Source organism: Capricornis sumatraensis, chromosome 23 (genome assembly GCF_032405125.1).
Source record: "Capricornis sumatraensis isolate serow.1 chromosome 23, serow.2, whole genome shotgun sequence".
NCBI lineage: Eukaryota > Metazoa > Chordata > Mammalia > Artiodactyla > Bovidae > Capricornis > Capricornis sumatraensis.
In genome coordinates, this window is record NC_091091.1 from 20782670 (window position 1) to 20796045 (window position 13376).

A 13376-nucleotide genomic window follows, 5' to 3' on the forward strand; every position below is an offset into this window, starting at 1 on the left:
GATAGGTAAGCAATTTCTGGTTCACATCTGTCATTCTTAGGGGAATCTAAACTCAGTGATGGCAAGGATTATTGAATATTAACAAGTATTTATTGAATGAGTGAACAAGTAATGAAGTAAATAAAAGCATTTTAATACATATATTCTGAAATATCTTAGTCATGAGGTTAAAGGCAAGTATCATTTCCTCCATCTCTCTGGGAACTGAGGATTTGCCCACTTTGTAGGCTAGAAAGATAGTCAACATCCAGATTCTGGAGAACTGTTTTTGGCAGCTCTTCCTTCCTAGAATCACACCGCCTGAATCTGTCCCCAGGAATCGTTTCAGCTACAGTAAAGCTTAGGAAACCCAGTACTTTTCCAGAACCTCTTGTTCAGAAAAGGAAAAGTACTCAGTCTCCTTAGATTATCTTCACCTGGTGTACATTAGTCCATACTCACTGATTCATGAAAGAATAAGGACCTTAAAACTGTCTTTCATTTCACAGATAAGGAAATGGGTCCAGAATTGTGAGTTGACTTTCTGAAGCCTAACACTTGTTAATATTAAAAAATATGCTTATCAAATAATTTTCATTACATTAGGGAAAATGTTCTTGATATGTTAAATGATAGAAGCAGACTAAAATTGTATGCATAATATATATTCAATTATAGATGAATGTGTTCTTCCCAGTTATCTATGTGGAAAATAAAAAAGGAAATGTGTCAAAATATTTATGTTTATCTCTGCTTGGTGGGGTTATGTTTATTTTTATGTAAGCTTTTCTGTATTAAAACTTTATTTTCAATGGGAATGAAATACTTTATATTAGACATTTAGGTTTTTTAATTCCTAATTGAATATTTTTGATAGCTTCTATTTTGGCACATGTCAGCCCTATGGAGTGAGGGAGCATCAACTTAAAATTCAAAGAAGTTTTACCAGTCATTTCACCCGATCTGTAAAATGGGTACAATTACATCTACTTCACAAGGCTGTGTGCATGTATGTGTGTGTGTGTGAGATAATAGATATGGAATCCCTTTGTAACTCTAAAGCTTGCTAAAGGTGTCAGGTGGTATCATAATGATGATAAAGTCCTGTGACCTAAAAGAGGTGGGAGAACCCTTATGATAACAGGTACCTTTGTGCTGAGAGAGGAGGAAGATCTAAGTGTGAGGACGAAAGTGAGAATGTGTTTTTTGCCAACTTAAACAATCACATGCCTGACACCTGCACCCTTTCCCCTACATTTCCAATAAAGGCTTCAGTGTTCCTTCTCCAGATTAAATGTTTCTTCGGTCTCCTAAGCAGCCCATGCAAGAGGCAGCTTGTAGCGCACAGGATCTATGTATTTTAAGGCAATGGCAGCTTTGCTTCACACTCCCTCCCTGCAGAGTGTGAAAGGCAGCCTATGAGACCAGAATGTGAGCAGCAGCCCACTAAGGCCTATGTAGTCACAGACAAGGAAGGAGGGGGGTTATTTCCACTCTGGATGATAAGCGTTTGTTATGAAAAGAAGGTAACGTTGAGTCTGCACCATATTGAGCTTCATCGTTTGCAAGTCTTTCTCAATCAATATCTTTGAAATTTGATGAAATATAATATTTCACATATGATTTTTTTAAATTAGTCAGAGGTGCCAAAGGTAGTATGCCAAAGTATTGTTACTTTTATATTTTAAAAGGTAATTACAGACCTGTGGTAAATTTACCCAAGAGAAATGATAACATATGTTCACACAAACATTTGCATGCAAACATTTGTAGCAGCTTTATTCACAACTGCCAAAAGCTGGAACTAACTCAAATGTTTTTTAGCTGGTAAATGGATAAACTGTGATACATCTATGTGATAGAATGTGGTTAGTCACTCAGTCCTTTCTGACTCTTTGTGACCCCATGAACAGTAGCCCACCAGGCTCCTCTGTTCATGGGATTCTCCAGGCAAGAATACTGGAGTGGTTTGCCATTTCCTTCTGCAATGTAATAGAATACTACCCAGCTATAAAGAGGAATGACCTATTGATAAACACAGCAACATGGGTGACTCTCAACTGCAGATTGCTAAGTAAGTATAGGAAGCTAGAGCCGGAAGGCCATATTCTGTATTATTTCATTAATATGACATTCTGGAAAATAAAACTATAGGAGATAACAAATCAGATCAGTAGCTGCTAGATGATAAACAGAAGTGGGGTGGGGGGAGGGCAGAGTTAACCACAAAGAAAAAGAGTGAAAGTTGGAGGATGATGCCACTTTTTTTTTTCTTAAATATTTATTTATTTGGCTGCCTCCGGTCTTAGTTGCCACTTGTTCTCATGTGGGATATTTTGTTGCACCCAGTGGGTCCCAGAGTGCACAGGGTCAGTAGCTAAAGAATGCTAGTTTAGTTGCTCCACAGCATGTGGGATCTCAGAACCCATGTCCCCTGCATTACAAGGCAGATTCTTAGCCACTGGACCACCAGGAAGTCCCCATGGCACTAGTATTTATTGTGGTCATTATATGAACATATGTCAAAACTCATAGAATAGTACACCAGGAGATGAATTTTACTATATATTTTTTTTCAAAATGCATAAAAGTAAAATAAGGTAACAAGCCCATGGTAAGTTCAAACAATACAAGGAATTCAGTAAAAAGTCTCGTTCCCAGCTCTTTATGGTGATAGAATAGTTCTGCATTTTGATTCAGCAATGGTTATATAAATCTATACATGCGGTAAAATGAGACAAAATCCTTCAATGCCAATTTCCTGCTTTTGGCATTGTATTATAGGCTTACTCCCCTGAGTTGAACACTGTTACAAATTTCTTGTGTATCCTCTGCATATTAAATCTATTATTTTATATATGTATGTGTGTACATAAACATTTATACTTACATATTTTTAATACAAACAGTAGCATATGACACACACTGTTCTGCACCTTGATATTTTCAACGATTACTTTGAAGGTATTTCCATATCACAAACACGTGGAGCCACATCATTATTTTTCCTGCTGCATAGTATTCCATCACGCAGTGGAATCACAGCTTCATTCCACAATTTCCAATCAATGGACATTGGGATCTTAAAAAGGATTTAACCTAAGTAATCTGTAAATTTTTAAAACATGAAAGGTCAGCTGAAATTGAGACGAAACACAGAATCAAGACTTGTCTCCAGAATATTTTTTGACCAGGAGGGGGAACGCAAGAGGCAGGAGAAGAGGCGAAATGCTGGGAAATTTCCCTGGCCAATGGTGAAGTGGAAGGACCAGCAGGAAATTACTGCCTGGTAGGAGCTCGCCCGGGGCGCCCTAATGCTCTAGTAGGAGGCCATGCTCCAAGACCAGCTTTCCCTAGGCTGCGACTCTGGGTACTCAAGTGGGTCGGGGTCACAGTGCAATGATGCATGACCATCTCCAGCTTCCCGTGGGGACCCACGGCCCGGGCTGGGTCTGAACCCCCACGGCCTCCGGCTCACGCGCGCGGGGGGGCGTACACGTGGTGACCTGCCCGGGGCCGGGTTCCCGGCTTCGGCTCCTCCTCCCTCCAGCTCTCGTTCGGCTTTCTGCAGTATCACGTGCAGCCGCGCCGGGTGCAGGATGGCGGCGGCCGCTGCAGCGGTGGGTGTCAGGCTCCGAGACTGCTGCAGCCGGGGCGCTGTGCTTCTGCTCTTCTTTTCCCTATCCCCTCGGCCCCCGGCCGCCGCCGCCTGGCTACTGGGCCTGCGGCCCGAGGACACCGCCGGAGGCCGCGTGTCCCTAGAGGGGGGCACCCTGCGCGCCGCCGAAGGCACCAGCTTCCTCCTGCGTGTCTATTTCCAGCCCGGGCCCGCGGCGCCCGCGGCGCCGGTACCCGCACCCACCTTTACCCCGGGGGAGAACAGCACCGGCGACTGGGCTCCGCGGCTCGTGTTTATCGAGGAGCCTCCGGGAGGGAGTGGCGCGGCGCCCAGCGCTGTGCCCACGCGCCCCCCGGGGCCGCAGCGCTGCCGCGAGCAGAGCGACTGGGCATCGGACGTGGAGGTCCTGGGGCCCCTGCGCCCCGGAGGCGTGGCGGGCTCAGCCCTAGTCCAGGTGCGGGTGCGGGAACTCCGCAAGGGCGAGGCGGAGCGAGGCGGCGCGGGCGGTGGCGGGAAGCTCTTCTCCCTGTGCGCCTGGGACGGGCGCGCCTGGCACCACCACGGCGCCGCCGGCGGCTTCCTGCTGCGCGTCCGCCCGCGGTTGTACGGCCCCGGCGGGGACCTGCTGCCCCCCGCTTGGCTGCGGGCGCTTGGAGCACTCCTGCTGCTCGCCCTGTCTGCCCTGTTCAGCGGCCTACGCCTGAGCCTGCTCTCGCTGGACCCGGTGGAGTTACGGGTGCTGCGGAACAGCGGCTCGGCCGCCGAGCAGGAGCAGGCGCGCCGAGTGCAGGCCGTGCGCGGCAGGGGGACCCATCTGCTCTGCACCCTGCTCCTGGGCCAAGCCGGAGCCAACGCAGCCCTGGCGGGCTGGCTGTACGCCTCGCTGCCGCCGGGCTTCGGGGGCACGGGGGAGGACTACAGCGACGCAGGAATTCACTTCCCTTGGCTGCCGGCGCTCGTGTGCACCGGCGCGGTGTTCCTGGGCGCCGAGATCTGCCCCTACTCAGTGTGTTCGCGGCACGGGCTGGCCATCGCCTCGCACAGCGTGTGCCTGACCCGGCTTCTGATGGCGGCCGCCTTCCCCGTGTGCTACCCACTGGGCCGCCTGCTCGACTGGGCGCTGCGCCAGGAGATCAGCACCTTCTACACGCGGGAGAAGCTGCTGGAGACGCTGCGAGCCGCGGACCCTTACAGCGACCTGGTGAAAGAGGAGCTCAACATCATCCAGGGCGCCCTGGAGCTGCGCACCAAAGTGGTGGAGGAGGTGTTGACCCCCCTCGGGGACTGCTTCATGCTGCGCTCCGACGCGGTGCTGGATTTTGCGACAGTCTCCGAGATCCTGCGCAGCGGCTACACGCGCATCCCCGTATACGAGGGCGACCAGCGGCACAACATTGTGGACATTCTGTTTGTCAAGGACTTGGCCTTCGTGGACCCCGACGACTGCACGCCGCTCCTCACCGTCACCCGCTTCTACAACCGGCCCCTGCACTGCGTCTTCAACGATACCCGGCTGGACACAGTGCTGGAGGAATTTAAGAAGGGTGAGCATGTGGTCTATCTCCTCCCTCCACTCCTCCCCCCTTTAAAAGTATTGGAGTGCTTGCGTGCTCAGTCGTGCCCGACTCGGTGCGACCCTCCGTAGACCGTAGCCTTTCGTAAACACGTGAGGTTTCATATACCCAGAGCAGCTTCTCTCCTATGGTACCAAAAACTCGAGGAAAGTCCTACCTCATGGCTCCCTGGGTCTTTTCATTGCACTCCTCCCTACCTTCCTTGATGTTGATTGAGTCCCTGCCTCTTCACAAGATTCACTGCATGCCTCATCCGTTCCATTCCAGTATTTTTTCAGGGCCCACCAATTGTCAGGTATTGTGCAGGTAGGACTCAGGGGCTAATCCTTGGTGGACACTGCATAGCTCCTCATTGCAGGAGAAACCTCTAAAGGTTCCTGTAACAAGTAGTCTTTGCCTTGAACTCTGCGCTCTGGGTGGAAGTTCACCATTTCCAATTCCAGAGCAAACTCCATTGCTGGACAGCTCCAGCTGCTGACAATGTATTTCTTACTAGGAGCAGAAATTTATGTCTCCAGAGCTTCTTTCTGGGTCCTAGTTTTGCCCTTTAAATCACATAGCGCAAGCCACAGGCATCTTAGCTATTCTTCCCCCATATTGATCTTTCCATCAGCTATGTCTTGGACACAGACCAAGTACCCAGGTTGGAGATGAAAAATTAACTAAGGCAGTGACATCCTTGGATTTCTGAAATCTGTGGTCTCATGAAGTAAAGTAGATCTAGACCTGAGGAAATATTCTGGTAAAGGAAACCACTAAAAAACGTGCATATCCAAATGATTGGGGTTTCCTTCAGAGCAGTCACATCCCCTGCCCTTGTTGTCATGCCTGTAATATGTTTACTACATATCTGAGGTTTGCCTTTGGAAACTGTCTTCTGAGGTTGAGAATGATTCACTCCAGAAAAATCAGCCTGAAAGCTTTAGGGCTGATCCTCTTGACATTACAGTTTGACAGGTCCCCCTAGTTAACCAGAGTTGACCCAGAAGGACCCTGGGTTGTTTTTGAAAGTCAAATCTACCTTCACGAGTCACCATTGAGAGCTTTCAGAAGACCATCTCACAGACCCTTAAAGCAATTCAAGAAATTATTTGAAAACAGTGACACAGTTAGAATAAGTGTAGAACCTCCCAGAATTTTGAAAGAGGCATTCATCTATACATATGAGTTGGCATGTTTATTGAAATCAAAGCAAAGCAAAAAAATAATCCCTTAACTTTAGAATCTGGTTGCAAATGTAGCTCCCTGTGGCTAGCAGAAATCTCACTTGACTGCGTGTTTTTGATATGTTTTTCTGTTTGTCAAAAATTCAGTCTCATTACCTATTTTATCAGCACAGGTATTCTTTGTATATGAAGAATTTGCCTTCAGAGAGAAATCTGTGGTCTTCCTCCTGCCACAACATTTTTAAACAAGTAATTGTATTGAATATCAAAACATAACCTGAGAAGGAGGAAAAAGTCAAAAAAGCTACTTTTGATCTCAGATTTGGAGCAAGAACAATCCTACATTTTGTGTTGATCATGCGAAGGGAAAGGAAAGGTACATATATTGCAGCTGTTTTAACCCAATCTGGGCTACTATCTCACCCTCTTCTGTCTCCCCCAGGTCCTTCCATGACTCTACCCTACTGCACTTGGAGGTTCATCCATCCATTCTTAGCATTTTTCGGACATTCTGTGTACCCTCCAGAACAGAGTCTTGATTCTGGGCATAAAAGTTACGAAAATTTATATTAGTTTACTAGGGTTGCCATAACAAAATACCATAGACTGCGTGGCTTAAACAACAGAAATTTATTATCTCATAGTTCTAGAGGCTGAAAGTCCAAGATTAAGGTGTCTTCAAGCTTGATTTCTTCTGAAGTCACTGTTCTTGACTCGCAGATGGCGGCCTTCTTGCTGTGCCCTTACAGAGTGGCCGCTCGGTGTGTGTGTGTGTGTTCTCATCCCTGGAGTCTCTGTGTGTGTGTGAATCTCTTCTTATAAGGACACCAGTCAGATTGGATTACTGACCAATCAGTAATCAGCTCACCCTTGTTGTTGTTGTCTGGTCACTAAGTCGTGTCCAGTTCTTTTGCAACCCCATCAACTATAGTCCACCAAGCTCCTGCATAGGATTTTCCAGACAAGAATACTGGAGTGGGTTGCTATTTCTTGCTCCAGGGGATCTTCCCAGCCCAGGAATTGAACTCTTGTCTCTTGCATTGGCAAGTAGATTCTTCACCACTAAGCCAGCTGGGAAGCCCTAGTTCAGTTCAGTTCAGTCGCTCAGTCGTGTCTGACTCTTTGCGACCCCCATGAAATGCTGCACGCCAGGCCTCCCTGTCTATCACCAACTCCCGGAGTTCGCCCAGACTCATGTGCATTGAGTCAGTGATACCATCCAGCCATCTCATCCTCTGTTGTCCCCTTCTCCTCCTGCCGCCAATCCCTCTCAGCTTCACAGTCTTTTCCAATGAGTCAACTCTTCGCATGAGGTGGCCAAAGTATTAGAGCTTCAGCTTCAGCATCAGTCCTTCCAGAGACTGGGAAGCCCTAAGGCTAACCCTATTAGCCCCTTTTTAATTTAACCACCTCTTACATGTGATTGGGCTTCCCTGGTGACTCAGATGGTAAAGAATATACCTGCCAATGCAGGAGACATGGGTTCAGTCCCAGGGTCAGGAAGATTCCCTGAAGAAGGGAATGGCAACCCACTCTAGTATTCTTGCCTGGAGAATTCTATGGACAGAGGAGCCTGGCAGATCCATGGGCTCTCAAAGAATGAGACATGACTGAGCAACTTTTACTTTCTACACGGGATAGCCAAGATAGTGTTCATTGTCATGCACTGCTAAACAAGATTTTTTTTTTTATTGAGGCATAGTTGATATACAATATTATATAAGTTTCAGGTATATAGCATAGTGATTCACAATTCTCAGAGATTACATTCCATTTATAGTAATTGTAAAATATTGGCTATAGTCCTTGTTTTGCACTATATATCCTTGTAGCTTGTTTATTTTATACATAATAGTTCATACCTGTTAGTCCCCTACCCCAATGGGGTCCCCTCTCTCTTTTTTCTCCCCACTGGTAATCCCCAGTTTATTCTCCGTATCTATGAGTCTTGTTTCTTTTTGTAATATTCATACTTTGTTTTATTTTTTAGATTCCACATATAAGTGATATCATACAGCATTTGCCTTTCTCTGCCAGACAACATTTTTAATGTAATTCCTGGGAACTCATTTATTCATTAATTATTTCCTGGGCATCTATATAGAGCTAGGGAACAGGGGAGACAATAAGATTGCCCTAAGAATGATAACATTCTCCAAGGGAGGACAGTGTTAGAATAAAGGCAGTCTCCTGAAGCAGAAATTGTGCCTTCCTAACCACTTTATCTCTGGCATCTTGCACTGTGCCTCGCACATAGTATGTTGCTCGAAAAAGTCAGAATTGATCAGATATGAGTCTTGTTGCAGAATTTCTAAATCTGGTCTAAAAAAGGCCTGGTAGTGTTCTATCAAGTGGTTAGTTTGCAATTAGGTAGATCTCCAAAGAGAAGCAGGTAGTTACACCAAGGAAAATATTTCCATGCCCCCTTAGAACCTCCCTCCTTCCTCAAAGTGTGGTCCATGAACCAGAAGCATGGGCCTCACCTGGGACCTTTTTAGAAATGCAGATTTTCATGCCTCACTCCAAATCCACTGAATAAAAATCTGCATTTTAGCAAGTCCCCAAGAGACTCACATGTACATTAAATATTGAGAAACATTGCCTTATGAGGAGCTTATTAACAATGATTGGTAGATTAACTTAGAATAGAATAAATATAAGGTATAATTATTAAGGTAGGTCTTCTCTGACTCCAAGCCATATAATACAGTGGTAATTTTTTATAAGAGTTATGTTTCTATCATAGGTTAGGAGAGGAAAACTGAATTGAACTATCTTTCTTTACCTTTAAAAATAACATTTTAGTCAAGTCATAACAGCCCTTCCATTTCTCTCCCTCCCTTGTACTTCAGGTAATTTAACTGCCTAAACAAACCCCATAGGAGGTAGGAGAGGAAAATGGTCATTTTAATAGGAACAACAGTTACCATTAATTGAGCAACAGCTCTACTAGGCACCACACCAAGCTCTTTATATACTCAGAACAACCCTCCTGGGTAAGAATTATTAACTCTGTTTTACAGATGAAGAAACTAGAGCTCAGACTGATTACATGACTTGCTCAACTTTCCAGAGCTAATAATTGCCTGAATCATGATTTGAACCAGATTGAAGGACCAGAAAGCCCATTTTTTCCCCACCACATGTCATCCCAAAACTCCTGCCATCCAAAGAGTTCAAAGCTGATCTTTCACTTCAGACTTGCTGCCCATGACTGATTCACCTCCTGTTTCTGCAGGTTGAAAATGTAGCTTTTTATAATTACATTAATTGCTAATATGCATTTTACAAAAAATTTCTACCTCTCTTATCTGTGAAACAACTCTCCGGGTGTAGGTGAGGACCATAAGAATCAGAAGAGTTACTTGCTCTGCCTAAGATCATCGCTCACCTGGTTGGTATATTCCAAGGCCCAGATTGAAGTCTGGGTCTTGTGACTCCAAAGCTCATATCCATTTAAGATTTTCTCTATATATTTCTTAGGAGTTCCAAGTCTTTAGAAGTGGGGGAAAGGAAAGCAAGCATGCTAGCTTTACCAAAAGGAACAATGTTTCTCCCCACTAGACTGAATTCCTCGAGGGCAGAGAATGAATCTTACTTACTCTATGTGCTCAGAACAAACACAGTGGCCCTCATGACTACTTCTTCTTCTTCTTGTTTAGTCACTAAGTCATATCTGATTCTGTGTGACCCCATGGACTATAGCCAGCCAGGCTCCTCTGTCCGTGGAATTCTCCAGGCAAGAATACTGGAGTGGATTGCCATTTCCTTCTTCAGGGGATCTTCCCAACCCAGAGATCGAACCCAGATCTCCTGCGTTGGCAGGCAAATTCTTTACTGCTGAGCTGCCAGGACAGTCCTGGCCATCATGACAAGAGCTTGAATAAGTATTTATTGAATAAATGATCTTAAATGGCTGATTTGAACTTTATTTCTGTGAGTGAGGTGAACTTTAAGTACAGAATAATTAGTGTTGTTCCATGGACCGTGACCAATCTTTCCTCTTCCCGGGTTCTCTACCCCAGTCCGTGGCACCACTGTGCCCACAGGCTACCAGGCTAGAAATTCTCTCCTTCCCCTCACCCTCATCCTATTAATCACTGTCTGCCACAGTGATTTCAGGCTGCCACAACAGATGTCAAATTGAATGGCTTAAATGACAGAAATTTATTTTCTCACTTTTCTGGAGGCGAGAAGTTCAAGATCAAGGTTCCAGCTGATTTGCTCTCTGATAAGAGCTGTCTTCCCGGCTTGCCGACAGCTACCTTCCCCCCGTGTCCTCACGTGGTCTTTCCTTAGTGCACACGCACAGGGAGTCAGAGAAACAGCTCCGGTCTCTCTTCTTCTCATGAAATTACCAGTCCGTTTGGATTAGGACCCCACCCTTCTCATTGAACCTTAGAGGCCCACTGGGGGTTGGGGCTTCAACATGTTAATTTGGAGAGGGGAAAGGACACAAGCATTCAGTCCATAATAATCTCCAAAGTCAGCCCCATATTTGAACAAAGTCTGCAAAAAAAGTTTGCTAATATTGCATATTTCTTTTATTGAATACCTATGCATAATTTAATCCACTATTTATTCCACTTAGGTTATTCTTTAATTTTATTCAATAAATAATATTGTGTAGGCACAGTGGAGAATACTACCAACAGGGCCCCTGTCTGAATGGAGCTTTCATACTAATACAGGAGACAGAAATTAAACAAATGAGATAGGAATTAAGAGCATAAGCTTTGGTACCAGACCCTACTGGGTTGCATCCTGGCCTTGGGCAATTTATTTAACTCTTTGCTTCATTAGCTGTAAAATAACGGTAATAATAAGATTATTTTTTACTTTATTTTTTTATTGAAGGATAATTGCTTTACAGAATTTTGTTTTCTGTCAAACCTCAACATGAATCAGCCATAGGTATACATATATCCCCTCCCATTTGAACCTCCCTCCCATCTCCCTCCCCATCCCATTCCTCTAGGTTGATACAGAGTGCCTGTTTGAGTCAGGATTATTTGAAATATTAAGATAATATTAAGACAATATTGCAGTACCAGCAAAACAATATTGCATAATACAGCTTATTTAGTAACTGTCATATAATAAGTGCTAAATAAATGTTAGCTCTGATTACTAAATATAAACACAAATCTATTACATACTCATTTGCGCAAATGCCTCCTGAGAAGTTCTACGTCCTCCAATTTTTTTTCCACCTTCAAATCCATCCTCTCTGGAGCCAATAAATAATGCCTGGTGTCATCATCCTCTGCTTCAAACACTTCTGCAGTCCTCCCCACTGCCTGCAGGATGAGGTCTAAGCTGTGCCCTTAGGACCTGCTCCCAGCCCTCCCTTGCAGACTTATCACTCCCACAGCTTTATGCTCCAGCAAGGCCAAACTTCATGGCCACACTGTGCTATTTCTTGCCTTTGTCCCTTTACTCATGCTGTCCTCTTTGACAGAAACATACATCCCCCGACTAATCCCTACTCCAGGCAAACATACTGGAGTGGATTGCCATTTCCTACTCCAGGAGATCTTCCCAACCCAGGGATCAAACCCTGGTCTCCTGCATTGCAGGCAGATTCTTTACCATGTACGCCACCAGGGAAGCCCAATGCCTACTCTAGCCCCTCCTTTAACACACAGCACAAGGGCCACCTCCTCTGCGAAACTTCTCCTGTAAACCTCAGATTTGGCCAACTTAATTCTTCAATATCTCCATTATTGAACTAACGGGGTATTATTAGTGTCTGTTGAAAAGCGCCACCCATCCATATAAAGAGCATCTGGAGGACAGAGGCTGTCATATCTACCTTTGTAGCTGTAGCACCTAACAATGGATATGACACAGTAAGTTTTCCATAAGTCTTTATTGAATGACTGAATGAATGACAGGAAGGAGTTAAACTTGAATATAATGGAAGGGATCTGCAGAGCTCTAGTAAATGAATCATTCATTATCTTTAGTCTAATCACTTTGGACCATGCAGAAGGACAAAGTCAAAGTTTAAATGTTAGGGGGAAAGTGTTATGTATTTGTTTCTTTGAGCTTCCCTGGTGGCTCAGTGGTAAAAGAATCTACCTGCAATGCAGGAGCCGGGTTCGATCCCTGGGTTGGAAAGATCCCCTGATGGAGGGTGTGGCAAGCCACTCCAGTATTCTTGCCTGGAGAAATCCATGGACCAGAGGAGCCTGGCGGGCTACAGTCCATAGGGTTGCACAGTCAGACACAACTGAAGCAACTAAGCAGCAGCAGCATTATGTTTCTTTACTTCTTTAGGTAACAATTATTTAGCCCTTTCCAAACACTGTGCTAAGAGTTGGGTATATGAGACACAATCCCTCCTCTCAAGGAGCCTTCAGCCTAATGGGAAAATAGCTTTCCCCTTCGAAAAGCTAGAAGGCAGCCTGAACTGGTCTTTCCCCCCAACTTCCTACAATGTTACATTTCACAAGTCATAGCTTAGCATGTAAGTTATGCGGATAAGACAGACCTGTGCATAAATTGTTAAAGCAAATGTGAAAGTGAAAGTCGCTCAGTCATGTCTTTACAACCTCATAGACTATATAGTCCATGGAATTTTCCAGGCCAGAGTTCTGAAGTGGATAGCCATTCTTTTCTCCAGGCAATCTTTCCAATCCAGGGATTCAACCCAGGTCTCCCACATTGCAGGTGGCTTCTTTGTCAGCTGAGCCACCAGAGAAAGCAAAAATGAAATAATAGAAATATTAATGTGCAATGAGACTATGGAGAAGACAGTGATTATGATAGGGTTATTTTGCTTTTACAAAATTTTTACTAAAGTTTTAAGTTTCTGTACTTACTCACTCACTCTAGAAAATTGAAAACTGTAGAACAAAGTATGAAAATCACCAGAAGATAATCATTCTACTGTCTTGAAATAATAACTTTTAAATATTTTGTCATGATAAAAATATGTTGCATGCAATAACAACATTAATCAAATTCTTAAACAGGAAAAAAAAAAAAAACCCCTCTGGTCTTACTTTCTTCCAGAGATCAAATATCTCATTC

General features: G+C 44.6%; 1 protein-coding gene across 1 annotated transcript in view; it reads left to right on the forward strand.

The window, feature by feature from the left end:
- The first annotated feature begins 3578 nt into the window (after positions 1–3578).
- Positions 3579–13376, forward strand: part of CNNM1 (cyclin and CBS domain divalent metal cation transport mediator 1) — a 67679-nt gene continuing 57881 nt past the window's right edge. The window contains exon 1 of the mRNA XM_068961631.1: positions 3579–5142. Within this exon, the coding sequence (XP_068817732.1) occupies positions 3579–5142 (1564 nt within the window). The remainder of the gene's footprint in view (positions 5143–13376) is intronic.